Source organism: Saccostrea echinata, unplaced genomic scaffold (genome assembly GCF_033153115.1).
Source record: "Saccostrea echinata isolate AGI-Se365-2 ecotype Australia unplaced genomic scaffold, CSIRO_AGI_Sech_v1 ptg000037l, whole genome shotgun sequence".
NCBI classification, from domain to species: Eukaryota; Metazoa; Mollusca; class Bivalvia; order Ostreida; family Ostreidae; genus Saccostrea; species Saccostrea echinata.
In genome coordinates this window covers 3,194,496-3,208,770 of record NW_026889786.1, presented here as the reverse complement: position 1 = coordinate 3,208,770, position 14,275 = coordinate 3,194,496, and the positions used below count along the sequence as shown (strand labels likewise).

General features: G+C 33.2%; 2 protein-coding genes across 2 annotated transcripts in view; one reads left to right on the top strand and one right to left on the bottom strand.

The window, feature by feature from the left end:
- LOC133200203 (p53 and DNA damage-regulated protein 1-like) overlaps positions 1 to 14,275 on the bottom strand; it is an 83,705-nt gene that overhangs the window by 7,901 nt on the left and 61,529 nt on the right. The window lies entirely within an intron of this gene.
- Positions 1,033 to 3,923, top strand: LOC133200202 (C3a anaphylatoxin chemotactic receptor-like). The gene is made up of 2 exons (XM_061336005.1): positions 1,033 to 1,492; positions 2,299 to 3,923. The coding sequence occupies exon 2, from the start codon at positions 2,308 to 2,310 to the stop codon at positions 3,376 to 3,378; it is 1,071 nt and encodes a 356-aa protein (XP_061191989.1). The 5' UTR covers positions 1,033 to 1,492; positions 2,299 to 2,307; the 3' UTR covers positions 3,379 to 3,923.

The window sequence follows — 14,275 nt, the reverse complement described above, 5'->3', positions numbered from 1 at the left end:
GAACCTTTTGTTTTGGCATGTGTGTAAGATAATTCGGATAATTGTGTCAATAATGTGCATTAGTCTTCGTGTTATGGTTGTCTAGTTCAGGTGATCAAACAATACCTTAGAGGAAACGTCAATTATCCTCATCTATACAATGTAGATATCAAGACCACAGAGAAAAACCAGAGGATGATATGAATGGTAATCATAAAAGAAATAATCAACTTAGAAATAATTTTATCTACATTTGTTATTTTTACCGTTTTGTTTAATTTATATTTCCTCAAAACAGAATTTGGAGATGAAGATTTTACTGGAAAATGGAAATACTAATTTTGCGGAGAAACAGTAAACTTGATAGCAATTTCATCCAATATGAAGCAGTTATATATTTTGGTGACCAAAATCAATATGTGGCGTAATTGTTTAGCACCTGAACCCTGTCCGATCTTTAGATATCAATACCGTAATTCTCCTGCGTTGTATCAGTGAGTGGGGTAATAATCCTTGTACAATGATGAAGTGTGAGCCAATTCTGATCGTTATTATAGAGGGCTATTTAGACAAAAAAAGTATATGAATTTTGAACACAAATTAAAGCACTTAAAAGACTCTTAAACTGGAATGAAAATGAAAAAAAAAAACTTTATCTAAATTTCATTTTTACTTAATAAGTATGAAACGTTATGCCGTATACCCGGTATTTCGTCTAAGAAATGATAAAATTCACATTTAATAAACACCATCTCATTGGCTTTGATAAGAACAAAATAGGTTATCAAGAAGCCATTAGAAAAACTCAGAACATTAACAACTGTCCTGACAGATCCGCTTAAGTTTTGTTTTACACGGAGGATAAACGATATAGTGTTCGTCAAATTTCCGGTGAAATTTCCCGTCAATCAAAATAGTGCAGTCCAATGGAAAGACGATTATGATCTTAAAACGAGGCATACCCAAACAAACATTGCGGAAAGACACAGTCACTCCGCTCCATTATATCCTTCTCTTTTGAATAAAAGAGTAGGTAAGATGATATTATATGCACTCATTTATTAAAGACAAAGGGAAAAGATCTTTCGCGTCTAATGACGTCTAGTCACACTAATGAAACGTGCAAATAACGTTTAATTATTAATTGCTGTCACTTGAAGAGAAAATCTATGAAGTTTGTTAGACTAATGAGTGTCGGGGTAACCCTATATACTCCTTGATAATTAAAGGAAATGTATATATGTACAGCACTGGACATTATAGGACTTATCATCGAGATCATGCAGTAACGGTTTACAGCAACTTGTGAAACACAGAGAGATATATCAAAGTGAGAGACTAAGAAACAATATATAGAGTTAATCTGTGGAGACAGGAACAAAACATTACACATATGTCAAGAGATAAAGAGATGTTCTATACACGTGTTCGTTAGTATTTGACGGAAATACCAGAAAAGATACACACGTTTGGCTCTCGGACATTTGGTGTATTCGGATTCTTGTGCTGCCAGGTATGTTTGTTGTGTGTGAAAACACGATAGTATTACATAATTAATACATTCCATACCATGAGCTTTTTGTAGCTTAAATTAATAAATGGTTAATTGATATTTTACAGTAAAAAGTAACTTCACTTAAATTTATTTAAATTCTGGATTGTAATAAAATTTTACTCCATTGTAAATAATATACATTTTAAAAAGTCATTTTAATAACTTGTACGTTTTAGTTCATTGATATTGATACGTTATAATTTTATTGTTATTTTTTAAAGTACTTAAACTATAAAAATAACATTTTATACCTGTCAGCATGAACTCAGGCTGGGAAAGAATTGATATTATACGACATAGATATCGTTTAAAGTATCCCTGGGGAAAAAATGTCAGCTGTCAGATTCTTAATTTAAGTCAAAGATCAATTTTCTTAAATATCCATTACACTAACCAGCGTAACAAATTAGTTACATAACTCTCTCCTTCGTTTGAGAAATAGTGTGGTGACAAATTCGGTTTCCTAACTTGGATCAATGTTAGGTTATTGACATTGGTGACATTGGTGTTCATAATTCATTTAACCAGGTCATTTTGACATTCAATTTAGAGTATAGATAAAATATGGACCATATCCACCCCATTTGCTCCGTTTGCTATTATTAAGAAGCACATATATGTATGCTGTTAAGAGGTTGCATGTGTTTGTCATAAATATGTAAAGTGTATATTTAACATTGCTTTAATTTGTAACGTGAAAATTCTCAACGGAAGTATCATTATGTAAAATTTGAGAAATTCTCATTTTAGATTTTTTTTTTCAGAACTAAACGATGGAAAATTTGACAATGGTGATTTCCAATACCTCTACACAAATTTACCAGACCTTAGAAGAAATCAACGCGTCAAAAGCCGAACAACGCCTCCCCACCGTTATCTTCCTGACAATTTTAATTATTATTGGAGTAATTGGAAACACAGTGGTCATCATTGTGTACTCATTAAAATACCCACCGTCCACATTCAGACTGTACATCCTGACCTTAGCGGTCATTGACCTTCTCTCATGTATTTTTGCAATGCCCGTGGAAGTAGTGGACAACGCCTACCCGGTTATGTTTTATAATGAAGCCTTCTGCAAATGTGGTCGTTTCTTTGGCAATATATTCAAGATTGGATCAGCGTTTGTTCTCGTTGTGATGGCAGCAGGTAGATACAAAAAGATTTGTCACCCGTTTTCGACCGCCACTACCTTACCTCAGGCTCGTCTCTGCTGTGCAGCGGCGGTCCTTCTTGCTATTGCTTTTTCGTGGCCAAACGCAATCATCCAAGGAATAAAACATGTATATCTTCCAGGAAATATTACTGGTTTCGATTGCTCTCTTGATGACAAAATCATTAACACAAAATATCCATTTATTTATTCTACAATTCTTTTCGTTGTGTACGTGTTAGTGTTTTTGTTGCTAACTGTACTATATACCCTTGTGATTTTGTCACTTCAGAAACATACTAAAAAGCAAACAACAAAAAATCTAAATGAGAGACTGAACAAAATGAACCCTAGAATTACAAAACTTATGATTGCAATCACAGTGGCATTTATTTTGTGCTATCTACCAAACTGTATTTTGGATGCCATCTCTACATTCAAAAGAGGAAACATTTTCCCGCCAAGCCCTATTGTTTTGGGAACTCTACCGCTTTTGGCCAGAGCATTTTTTATTAACAATGTCATAAACCCTTTCATATACTTAATCGGGGAATCAAAATTCCGAAACATCATTCACCAGTCTCTGCGATGGTTGTATTATACCATCTGTTGTCCTAAAGAGAAACAAAAGAAAAGCTTCGCTATTACAGAGTCCATTCGATTAACAGAGGTTAGATCTACCGACTCTTAGTTAAGGAAAACATTGATATGGCTAATATTCCATCGTATGAACATTAAAATCGACATTAAAATAAATGTGCATATCATAATTATGTAGTACTTGTTCAATAGGTCGTTGGTTTTTTCATGAATTTTGGGCAAAAAAAAGGTCTCATTTCTGATACAACATTGACAGCACTTCCTGAATTATTTTAAATCAGAATGTTTCTGCATTAAAATATATAAAGCAAATTGGAAGTGTGCAACATGACGAAAATAACTGAATGAAAAGATGCTGATTAATGCAGAAATGAAGAGACGTCTGATTGAAAATATCACTTAACACAGCTTTGACCTCTATCATATCACGAGTCTTTATGACACCTATAGTTACTAGGTTGTTCCTTAGACATATTTATTTATTTTTTGTTTATCTAAAACACATTTGCAGAACGTTGAAAACCATCATTTGCAAAATAATTTTAATCTGTATTTAAAAACGTACTGTTGGATCCATGTAAGTACTATCCAATATGTAACGCATTTTAAAATAAAGAATACTTTTACATGCTTTCATTTGCTTTTATGAATGCACACGTATCTTTCGGTAGTATTCAAGTTGTCATTTTATACATGTATAGGATACTAGTAACTTAATTACCACAATTCATTTATGTGCTTTTCGCACTACTGGTGTATGTAATTTAGACACTCTACATCAGCTAATATAGGTGAAGAAATGAAAGACGAGACGCCATTCATAGGATAGTTCTTGCGCATGCGTAAGTGATGAGCCCAGGAAGTACGCCTATCATATCGGGAAATGCAGACACTAGAATACACTGTTATATTGATTTCAAAGAACAAATAACTTCTCTCCCTTCAGACGTTAAAGATGACGTGTTTAAAAATCATTGGCGTCATATTATCACATTCAATTGCTGCTTTAATACAGGTATTACAATATGAATTGAACAAGAGGCCCATGAACCACATCGCTCACTTGAGCACACTGGCTAAGAAAAAGCAGAAATCAGTTCGGTACTGAAAAGGTTAAATATATGTGATCGCAAAAACACCCCGAATGTGTGTGTCTGTGTGTATACGACTTGTTAACATTTTAATCTACACTGACGATGCTTCTACATTTCTTTGACTTCTCATGGCTTTAGAAGATTTTTCAAGATTTTTTTATATACATTTGATCTTCTATTGAGGCCCCGCCCTACCTCCGGAAAACTTGATTTGAACAAACTTAAATATACACTACCTGAGGATGCTTCTGAATTAATATGACGAATCATGGCATTGCTGTTCTTGAGAAGAAGCTTCTTATAGAATTTTTCTACGTATACCTTTGTAAAACTTTGATCGCCCATTGTGGACCCTCCCTAATCCCGGGGGTCATGATTTGAACAAAATAGAATCTACATTACCAGATTATGCTTCTATATAAATAATCAATCATGGCTTTGTCGTTCTTGAGAAGAGGATTTTTAAAGATTTTCTTCTGTTTTCCTTTGTAAAAACGTCTCTTTATAAGTGAAAAATTCTCGAACGGGATAAAAACAACATACAATCAATCAATATTTGTAAAACTTTGATCAAACATTGTGTCCCTATAGCGTTTTGAAAAATGATCGTACGTAGGGCACGCTCTTGCGTATCAACTGGAAGACAAAAATCCCACATGTAGTGATAAGGGTATTATGCTACATAAGTAAGGGAAGTTGACGATAGAAAATGAAGTCATCATGTTTATCATAAAGTTTTGTTCTTAGGTTACCATTAACTTCTTATTCTAGAAAATTTTCCAAGTATGACACAGATTTGTAGACTCTGTTGTGTCTTTTATTTCAAGTTCGCTGGTATACTAGCATATCAAATCAACATATGAATAGAAATAACAATTGTTAATTGATAATACGTCGTCGATATAACTAAATGTCGAGTCAGTGGCCACAGCAAGCGTTTTCTTCTAATGTAAAAGTTTTTGAATAAATTCTGCTTCATGAAAGTGTATTTTTATGGTATAGTGGGTCCTTGCTCCTTGTTTTCGTTATCCAAAAATGTATACTAGTATATTTACGCAAACTTTGAGGAAAACATTTTCAATAAAATGGAACGAAGACCCATTCATATCGATAAATTGTGTTATAGTATGAGAAAATGATTCCTTTTTCCTTCTTTAGTGTGTGTATACTATTTCATAAGCAAACAATTTCAATCTTGGTGAGATTTTTGGAAATTGTAGGGATTTTACATAAAGTATACTTTTTGTTATAATTCATATTTAATTTTTCACCCTCATGTTTGTCGCACAATTGGCATTTTGCTCTCCTTGTTCGCACATCTTCTAGTTGCTTAATTCTTTTTCATATTGAAAAAAAGGATATTTATGTATCATTTACAATTTTAATTTTATTACTATATACCACGTAAATGTAATCGAAATTGATACTGATTTAGCCTTTTTAAATAAAAGAAAACAGGGTGAGTATTAATGAAGCTTTAATGTCTGAAGAATTAGAATTATATATTAGATATAAATTATTTAGGTTATCTTCAGTTTGAATTAGTTTTTAGAAAAAAAGGAGAAACTTCACCTTAAAACTTTTTTTTATTGAAAAATAATGCTATCTGGCGGGTGAACTTGAATTTGACATATTTAATTCACTTTATTTGTCTTCCACACCTTTACACCAACATATGACCGTCACGGTAGCTCAGTCGGTAGAGCGCCCGCTCCGTGATCGGAAGATCGAGGGTTCGAGCCCCGGCCGCGACTGACCTAAGTCGATAAAAAATAGGTAGCAATTGTTCCTTCACCAAGCACTCGGCACTTTGAAGTGAAAGTTGTGGTTCCTTCGGATGAGACCTAAAAACTGAAGCCCCGTGTCACGGCAGGCGTAGGCACGATAAAAATTCCTCACTGCTCAATGACCCTGAGTGCCGATTAGGCACTGTCACTCGTCAGCTTTTTAAAAAAGTACGGTTTGAACCTCTAACTTCAAAACTATTCATTAAATTCAATTTTTATAAGATATTTGAATTAACCAATACAAATTATACAATATTCAATTTAAAAACTACTTACAGTCAGTAAGAAACAAGATTTATGGGGGACTATTTCTTTTGGTGGAAGGATATTTAGAAGAAAATTCTTCAAATCTACACATTTGTTACATTTAATATCTTTTAACTTTAGCCCCACATATTTTTTCTCAGAGAATTGACCATAATCTCATAATTTACATCACTGACACAAACTTTTTCACTCATTATTTTAAACTACACCATACTTCCAACCGATCAGCGCTAAAGACATAAAAAATTCGGTACAAGAAAATATTTTATTGCCAATTTAGATTTTTAATACCGTATATATGATGCTTTTTAGTGCAAAAAGTCACACAATAATTTGTACACATTAATTTGCATGATCTATTCAATGATACTTTTTATTCAAACTATTTAACGTAAAATAAGATTATATTTATTGTCATGATTCCATCTAATAAAATATGATAAAGATTAAAGTGATTAACCTAAAAGTTACAATTTAAGTGCAAAAAGGTCAAGTTAATTGTACCGTTGCTCAGGAAGAAGCACACTGGCCCCTGATTTTCTTTGCGATTTTGAATCATGCCATATGAGTACTTTTCTAAAAAATACTTCTTAAACAATCCTTGATATAATTAATCTAACGAGTGACATACCTTAAAGGTCTAAATTTGAAGTCCTTCACCGGTATATGGCGTCGTTTCTATATGAGTGAAAAATTCTCGAACGGGACGCAAAACAACATACAATCATTTCCAACATATGTGGAATGGTTATATTTTAATGAGTCCTTGGTGTACATTGCATACAAAATCATAATTATACAAGTTTTGTTTTCATGGAATCTTTGACTAAAGAAAAGTTAGTGTTAACATTTTTATCTCTTTACAAATAACTGTCGAAGCAAATAATCATGTTTATTGGGGTCTCGATATAAATGTCATCAAATCTTACAATGTTCAAACCAATGAATTCTACTTGTAATAGTAAGTATGGATACAAGTCTAGCAAATCAAGGGGAAAAAACCTAATACGTAACAAATCTGCTTAGATGAGTACGTTGTACATGCACTGTAGTTAACTTAGAATGCATATCCTTCACCTCAGGAAATCAGAATGACTATCCCACTTAACAAAACCCTTACTTTGCAACCTATTTATGCACTCTGGGTTATAACAGTTTGTTTGTCTAAAACACTAGAAATACTTTCCCCGTATCCCACAATTTAATAAACATCATTTGTACTTGAGAATTTCAGGTCACGTATATAATAATTATTACATTTATTTTTTGACGTGTCTGACAACAAATCGTTGTAAGATATCAGAGGAGCATGGTTAACTTTGTGCATAAATGCTCTTATAATGAATTTCCCTTACAAAATTACAGATCACCTCCAATCCCCTCAACCCCACCTCGCCCCCATCCCCCGAAAAAATAAACTAAATCGGGAAGGGGGTATCGTTATTGTTGCAAATTCCATTTTGACTGCAATTGTTCTTGCAAATGGCTCTGGCAATTTTCATAATAATGATCATCACCAATGTAGCTGTGCATACATCATTTAAAATGTTCAAATGGCCACCTTTGCAATAGAGATAGAGAAATGTGAAAATTTCTCAAGAACTACCCAGCCAATATATTTAACTGTTAAAATGATTAAATGATTTTTCCTTGTCTTAAATTAATTGATTCCTGCAAAAAATTTGACAATGGTGTCAATTTAAGAAATAAAGGCGGGGGGGGGGGGGGGGGGGCGAAGGGAGTCTAAATAAAAGCATAATTCTTCGTTAAAAGGTAATATTGATCAGTCAGTTATGTTTAAAAATTGCTGCCGTTGCCATTGACACAAGGAAGGGTAAATTTCTGAAAATTTGAAATTATAAAAAATTGATTTTATTTGCTTACTTAACTCCAATATTGGGCAATTCGGGATGAAATTATACAATTAATGTATTTTAATGAGGCCTGCTCGCAACTATACGAAACTGGTCAGGTATTGGTTAATCCAGGCCGAAGGCCGAGGTTAACCAATACCGCGTATGCCGAATTCAAAAGACAACCGTTTTATCAAATACTGTACGTGTACATAAATTGGCGTATAAAAAATTTAGCACAATCACTGGGTATGGAGTATCACGAATTAGCGCTATACATATCCGTTCCCTATATTGTATTTTTAAATGATTTCCTAGCGGTATTCATGAATTAGCGCATCGGTGTCTACGCCAAAGACGCTTAAATATGAAGCCCACTTTTTTAAGTACATATACAGTAATCAGAAATTTTACATCATTTTTCACATTATAGTTATTGTCTCCAACCAAATATAAACACTCATGATATCATATATTTTGTAGCAACATATCATAATTAAATTTTAAAAGATTAACAACTGGTTAACAAGGTGGAAAATAAATGTTATAAAACAATATATTCTCAACCATTCACTAACAAAGAAGCTTAGACTCTTCGATACTAGCTTCTGTAATATTTACGTTACAACGAAATATGCTTTAAAACGCCCAATTTGATTGGTTGTTTAAAGTGTAAGCAAATCTATGGCTGGGCAAAAGGGAAAACCTAAATAAGCCTCCCGGAACTAACTCCCTCTGAGGTAAACCTCTGGAAAGAGAGCCTGGACTAATCCGAGAACATCAAAATTCCTGATAAATTTAAAATAACTGCTATTGTTTGCTTTGAATATTTACATATACTTGACCCCGACCTCGTTTATATGACGTTGGGTTAAGGTTAAATTCACTCCCTAGTCATAATCACTAAAGCAAGTATTAAATCTCCATGTCGATTACTTAAAAAACTGTAAAACAAATCATGAAGAGAAATATTGAGATGATTGAGAGCTTCAGTTAATTAAAGAAACGATCAGACCAAGAGACAAAGAGGACCAAACCAATATCCATGTACTCTTCATCACTGGCCTCAGAAAGTAATAAAGAGAAAGAAATACGTTATAGAACATCACTTTTTATTAAGCTCTTTATAAATTTTATGTGAAAATCATTCGCTTTGCACCTTAACACAGTTTATAATTCTGCTTTGCAGAGGAGCGAATATCAAATAAATGCAAAGCTCTGGTAAAAGATGATTATCCAGCATATCGAGTATCAAGGAAGAAAACAACAGAAAGATAAATTGTTATTTCTTATCCACCATAAGGTTCTTTGGAAATACTCAGAATACTTCATTTTATATGTTTATTCGTGGGAGGTTCTGTGTCATTAGGTATTTCTGAAGGATTCACCCTAAGATAAGCAAGGTCACCACCATTGATTGCTACATACAGTAAACATCGACATCAGAAGTGAAGCTAAGTTTAAGATAGCATAATTGATTTGGCGTTGACATTAAAAATCTGCCATGATTTTAGAAAATCTTGATTTCCTTTGCATTATCGGGTCAATTTTAAGATTCCTTGATAGTCGTGCCTAATGGATTTCACATAAATCATTCATTAAAATTCAACCACCTTTACTGTTACTGTATATATAAAACATTGCCAGCTAAATCAATAAGCAAATTTATTCGAACAAAGTTTGAAAATATTTGGTCATAAAATGTAACGTAGTATGCTGTAGATATGTCTCTAAGAAAAGATGAAATCATACTAAAATTAGGTCAAATTATTTCCGAGAAGCCAAAATTTTTAATCACGAAAGAACGGCGCTCGATGAAAGCAGCTTAGTGACAACAAAAGGTCAATGGGCCACATCGCTCACCTAAGTCATCTTGGTCCCTGTTTTTCAGATTTTTTTTTGAAGACATCTTTCCTTTTTTATTCCCCTGGAAAAGTTTTCACCCCATATTGTGGCCAATCCCTAACCCATACGGGTTATAATTTAACCAAAGTTGAACCACAGTGATATCTTCATACAAAGATGCGTTAATATCAATATAATTAATTGTTCTTTGGACGAAGATATTAGAAAGATTTTCCCTTTATATTCCCATATAAAAATTCTGATCCCATATTGTGGCCTTATCCTACTTTAGAGGACCATGATTTGAACAAATTTGTATCTTCACTATCTGAGGATGCCGGCTTATTTACATGACTAATATATATATATATATAATTTCATCATTTTAAGTCCATTGGTTCTTGAGAAGATTTTTATTTTTTGAGACACCCATCATAATTTTTTTTTATTATCTCCTCTTATGCCCCTACATTTGAATAAACATAAATTTCTTTTACTCAAGAATATTTTATGCCAAGTTTAGTTGAAATTGGCCAAGTGGTTCCTGAGAAGATGAAAATATGAAAAACTTACAAAGACACACAAAGGAAAAATTTTCGAACAGAAAACGCACAATTACATGCAACTCGAACCTTGGTGAGCTAAAATCATACTTTGTCTATGCAATCCTCAAGTTATGGCGCAATACTGCTATATATTTATTTCTAAGTATTTTAAGATAATGTTTATTCTAAAAATGTTTAAAAATGTATCATTTCAGCTTTATTTTTTCATTATCCCTTGGGTTCAGATCCAAAAACCTCCTTATCTTTTTTTATGTTATAGGATAATATTGTACAGAGAACATCCCCCAGAAAAGTTCTGTTTGTCATAATTTCATATCTTTCAATAATTAGAACTAAAAATACCTAGTTTACAAACTGAATTTGATTTTGATATAATTGAAGCTGTCGGATTTTGCATACATTGACTACGGAGTACTACTCAATTCATAGAGCTCACGGTGGGTGTGACCAGTCAACAGGACTGCTTACCTCTCATAAGCACCTGGTCGGTGTTTCCAGGGGCCTGTTTTTGTACTTTTTACGATTCATTTTGTTAACTGGAATTATGAGATTGACCACTGTTCGTTGTCGCCACCATTTTCATCCATACTATAACAGTGCTTATTGTATGAATAAATAAAAATCCTGAGAATGTTTTATTAGATACTGTCACGCTAACCACTACACTACGCAAATTATAACAGGTAGTGGCATTTAAATCTTATTTATTATATGACCCTTGCACAACTAGACTTCAAATATTTCTCGGAAAGATGGTTTAACGTATATATTTAAACAGCTTTCAAACAAGAAGTCTCTGATGGTTTGTACTTATAACAAAAGAAGAACAAAGGACTTGAGGCTTTGCAAAAGCAATAAACAGATTGATTAATGATCCTTGATTTTGTCTCTTTTTGTGGCAAGATTTATTGCAATCAAACTTAAAACTATAGGAGTAGCCTTTTGAAAGAATTTTACAAAAAAATTATTTTTAATAACCATGGCAACATCGTTCATCAAAATCAAAAAAAGATTAGGACAATTATGTATCTCATTGTAATCTACTTGTGTGCCAAGTTATATTGAGATCAGACCAAAAAAGTAGATGGAGTAGTACTTTGATTGATGATTGATACTATGTTGTTTTATGTCCCGTTCGAAAATCGTACACTCAAATAGAGAGTCACTATATACTGGTGAAGGTCTTCAAATTTAGACCTTTACTCAGCACTCGGGTACATTAAGCAGTGAGGGTTCTTTATGGTGACAACGCTCACCGTGACACGGGGCCTCGGTTTTTAAGGTCTCATCCGAAAGACCTGCAACTTTCACTTCAAAGTGCCAAGCGCTTGGCGAAAGAAACAGTTGCTACCAATTTTTTATCGACTTCGGCCGTGACTCGAACATACGACCTTCTAATCACGATGCGAGCGCCCTACCGACTGAGCTACTGTGACGGCTAGTAGTGTTTTGAAAGTATTTCACAGAAATTTCTATTTTTAGTAACCATGGCAACATCGTTCGTCAAAATTAAAAACTAATAAAGAGAATTATGTATCTTGGTGTAGTTTATTTGTGTGCCAAGTTATACTGAAATCAGATCAAAACTGTAGGAGGAGTAGCATTTTGAAAGTATTTCACTGATTTTTCTAATTATAGTAACCATAGCAACACTGTTCATTGAAATCAAAAACCAATAATGACCATTTATTTAAAATTTTTGTTTCTCTTAAGGCATATATCTGTCAAATTTGGTTGAAATTGCTTCCAGAATAAAAGTTGAAAATGTTCAAATGTTAACACACGACGCACGCTGACGGTCGAAAACAGATAGCACTAGGTTACTTTAGTGACTCAGGTGAACAAAAATGGATTTTATGAGTTTCGAACTTAATTGTATTTATTGATTGATCAAGAACAGTCGGTTTACGCAAGAAACAAAGTAGAAAAAATATTAAGTGGATATGAATAATTGATCATGCAAATAGGCGCTAAATTTTGGTTTCTCTAAAATAAATTTGTAAACTATGACTTACTAGTATTCATTATTGTTTGATAATCAATATAAAGTAATCCTATTTATTTTCCCGTCGGTCAAATGCCGGTTAACATCGATACTAACTACAGAGAAATACAAAGCGGGAGAATTCTCAAAGAATCAGAACCGCTAGTATAATACACTGTGATGAAAGAGTTATCATTCTTGCACAGTGTGGTACAGTATCTTTCAAAGAAAACCCACAGTAGAAAATTCTTCAGAGAATACATCAGCTGCCTCAATGTGATGAAAGACAAATTCATATTCATAAGTTCACACAGTACACAAGAACCTATAGGGTATGAGGTAAACTATGATCTGAAGAAACATCTTACAGCTGAAGTATACGGAGGCAAATTCAACTCTGATAACTTTGATGTGATCTACGAATAAAAACTTTTCAACAAAAATTACTCCTTCCATCTTATAAAAACTCCATCGATAGTTTGAACATCTAGTGGACTGTAACATTGCTTTTAGTCACCTCAAGTCACAGTGACCTTTGTTGTACATTTCGCTTTAAACATTGAAACTGATAGTAATCGTAAAAATGTAAATCTCACAGGGTATTCATAACAGGTTTTTCCATCTCAGTCATCTCGTAGTTTCTTGGAAAGATGTGAATGTTGTGTCATAAATGTGTATTTTGAGGTATAGTTAATCTTTGCTCCATGTTTTTGTTGACCAAAAATAATATTTATACGCAAACCTATACGCAAGTTCTGAGGATAAACTTTCAAAAAAAAAAAAAAAAAAAAAAAAAAAAAAAAGAAAAAAAAAAATGGAGCAGACCCACTCATATCGAAAAAATGGTGTGCATGCTATTTTATATGCAAATATTTCAATCTTTGTGAGATTTTTGCAAATTGTGAAGATTTTATTTAAAATATACTTTATTGTTAGATGATATTTCAATGAAAATTTTGTTTTAATTGAAATTAAATTTTCCACCTTCATGTTTGTTGCACTTTAGGCATTTCGCTCGCCTTGTTCGCCCATCTTCCTCGCCTTGTTCGCCCATCTTCCTCACTGGATTGGAGGACAACTTAAAATGATTATGTCCAAATTATCAAAATATTGTTTCATAAATTCCAAAGTTGATTTTCTATCAGTGACGCACAAAGAGAGACACACGTTAAGAATAAGATAAAACAGACGTATTTTAAAATCTTACATGTACCTGAAATGAACAACTCCGGTCTAAACACCATTTTATTTTGTGAACTGCTCTGCTGACATTTTTTTTTTTGAGAGAGGGGGTTTTGTGCCTAATGTATTTTGGCACTGCTTCAAATGTCCCTATTTCCCTATTTTAGAGATTTTACTTAAATTTAATTCAAATTTACAGCAATGTGAAACACCTTTTGAAAGCATTGAAGAATTTATATTTCCTATAGCATTATATAATTTGATTTCAATTTTCTTTAAATTAAATGACGTCAGTAAAAAGTCGCCCACGTGGCGCAGTGGTTAGAGCGTCTGCTCTAGAGTCGCGAATTAAGGACTTGATTCTTACGTCGCGGGTTCGAATCCCCTGTGGGACGTGGAGAACGGTCCTT

Coding starts and splice junctions, on each gene's coding strand:
- LOC133200202 (XM_061336005.1), top strand. CDS start 2,308: ATGGAAAATTTGACAATGGTGATTTCCAATACCTCTACACAAATTTAC.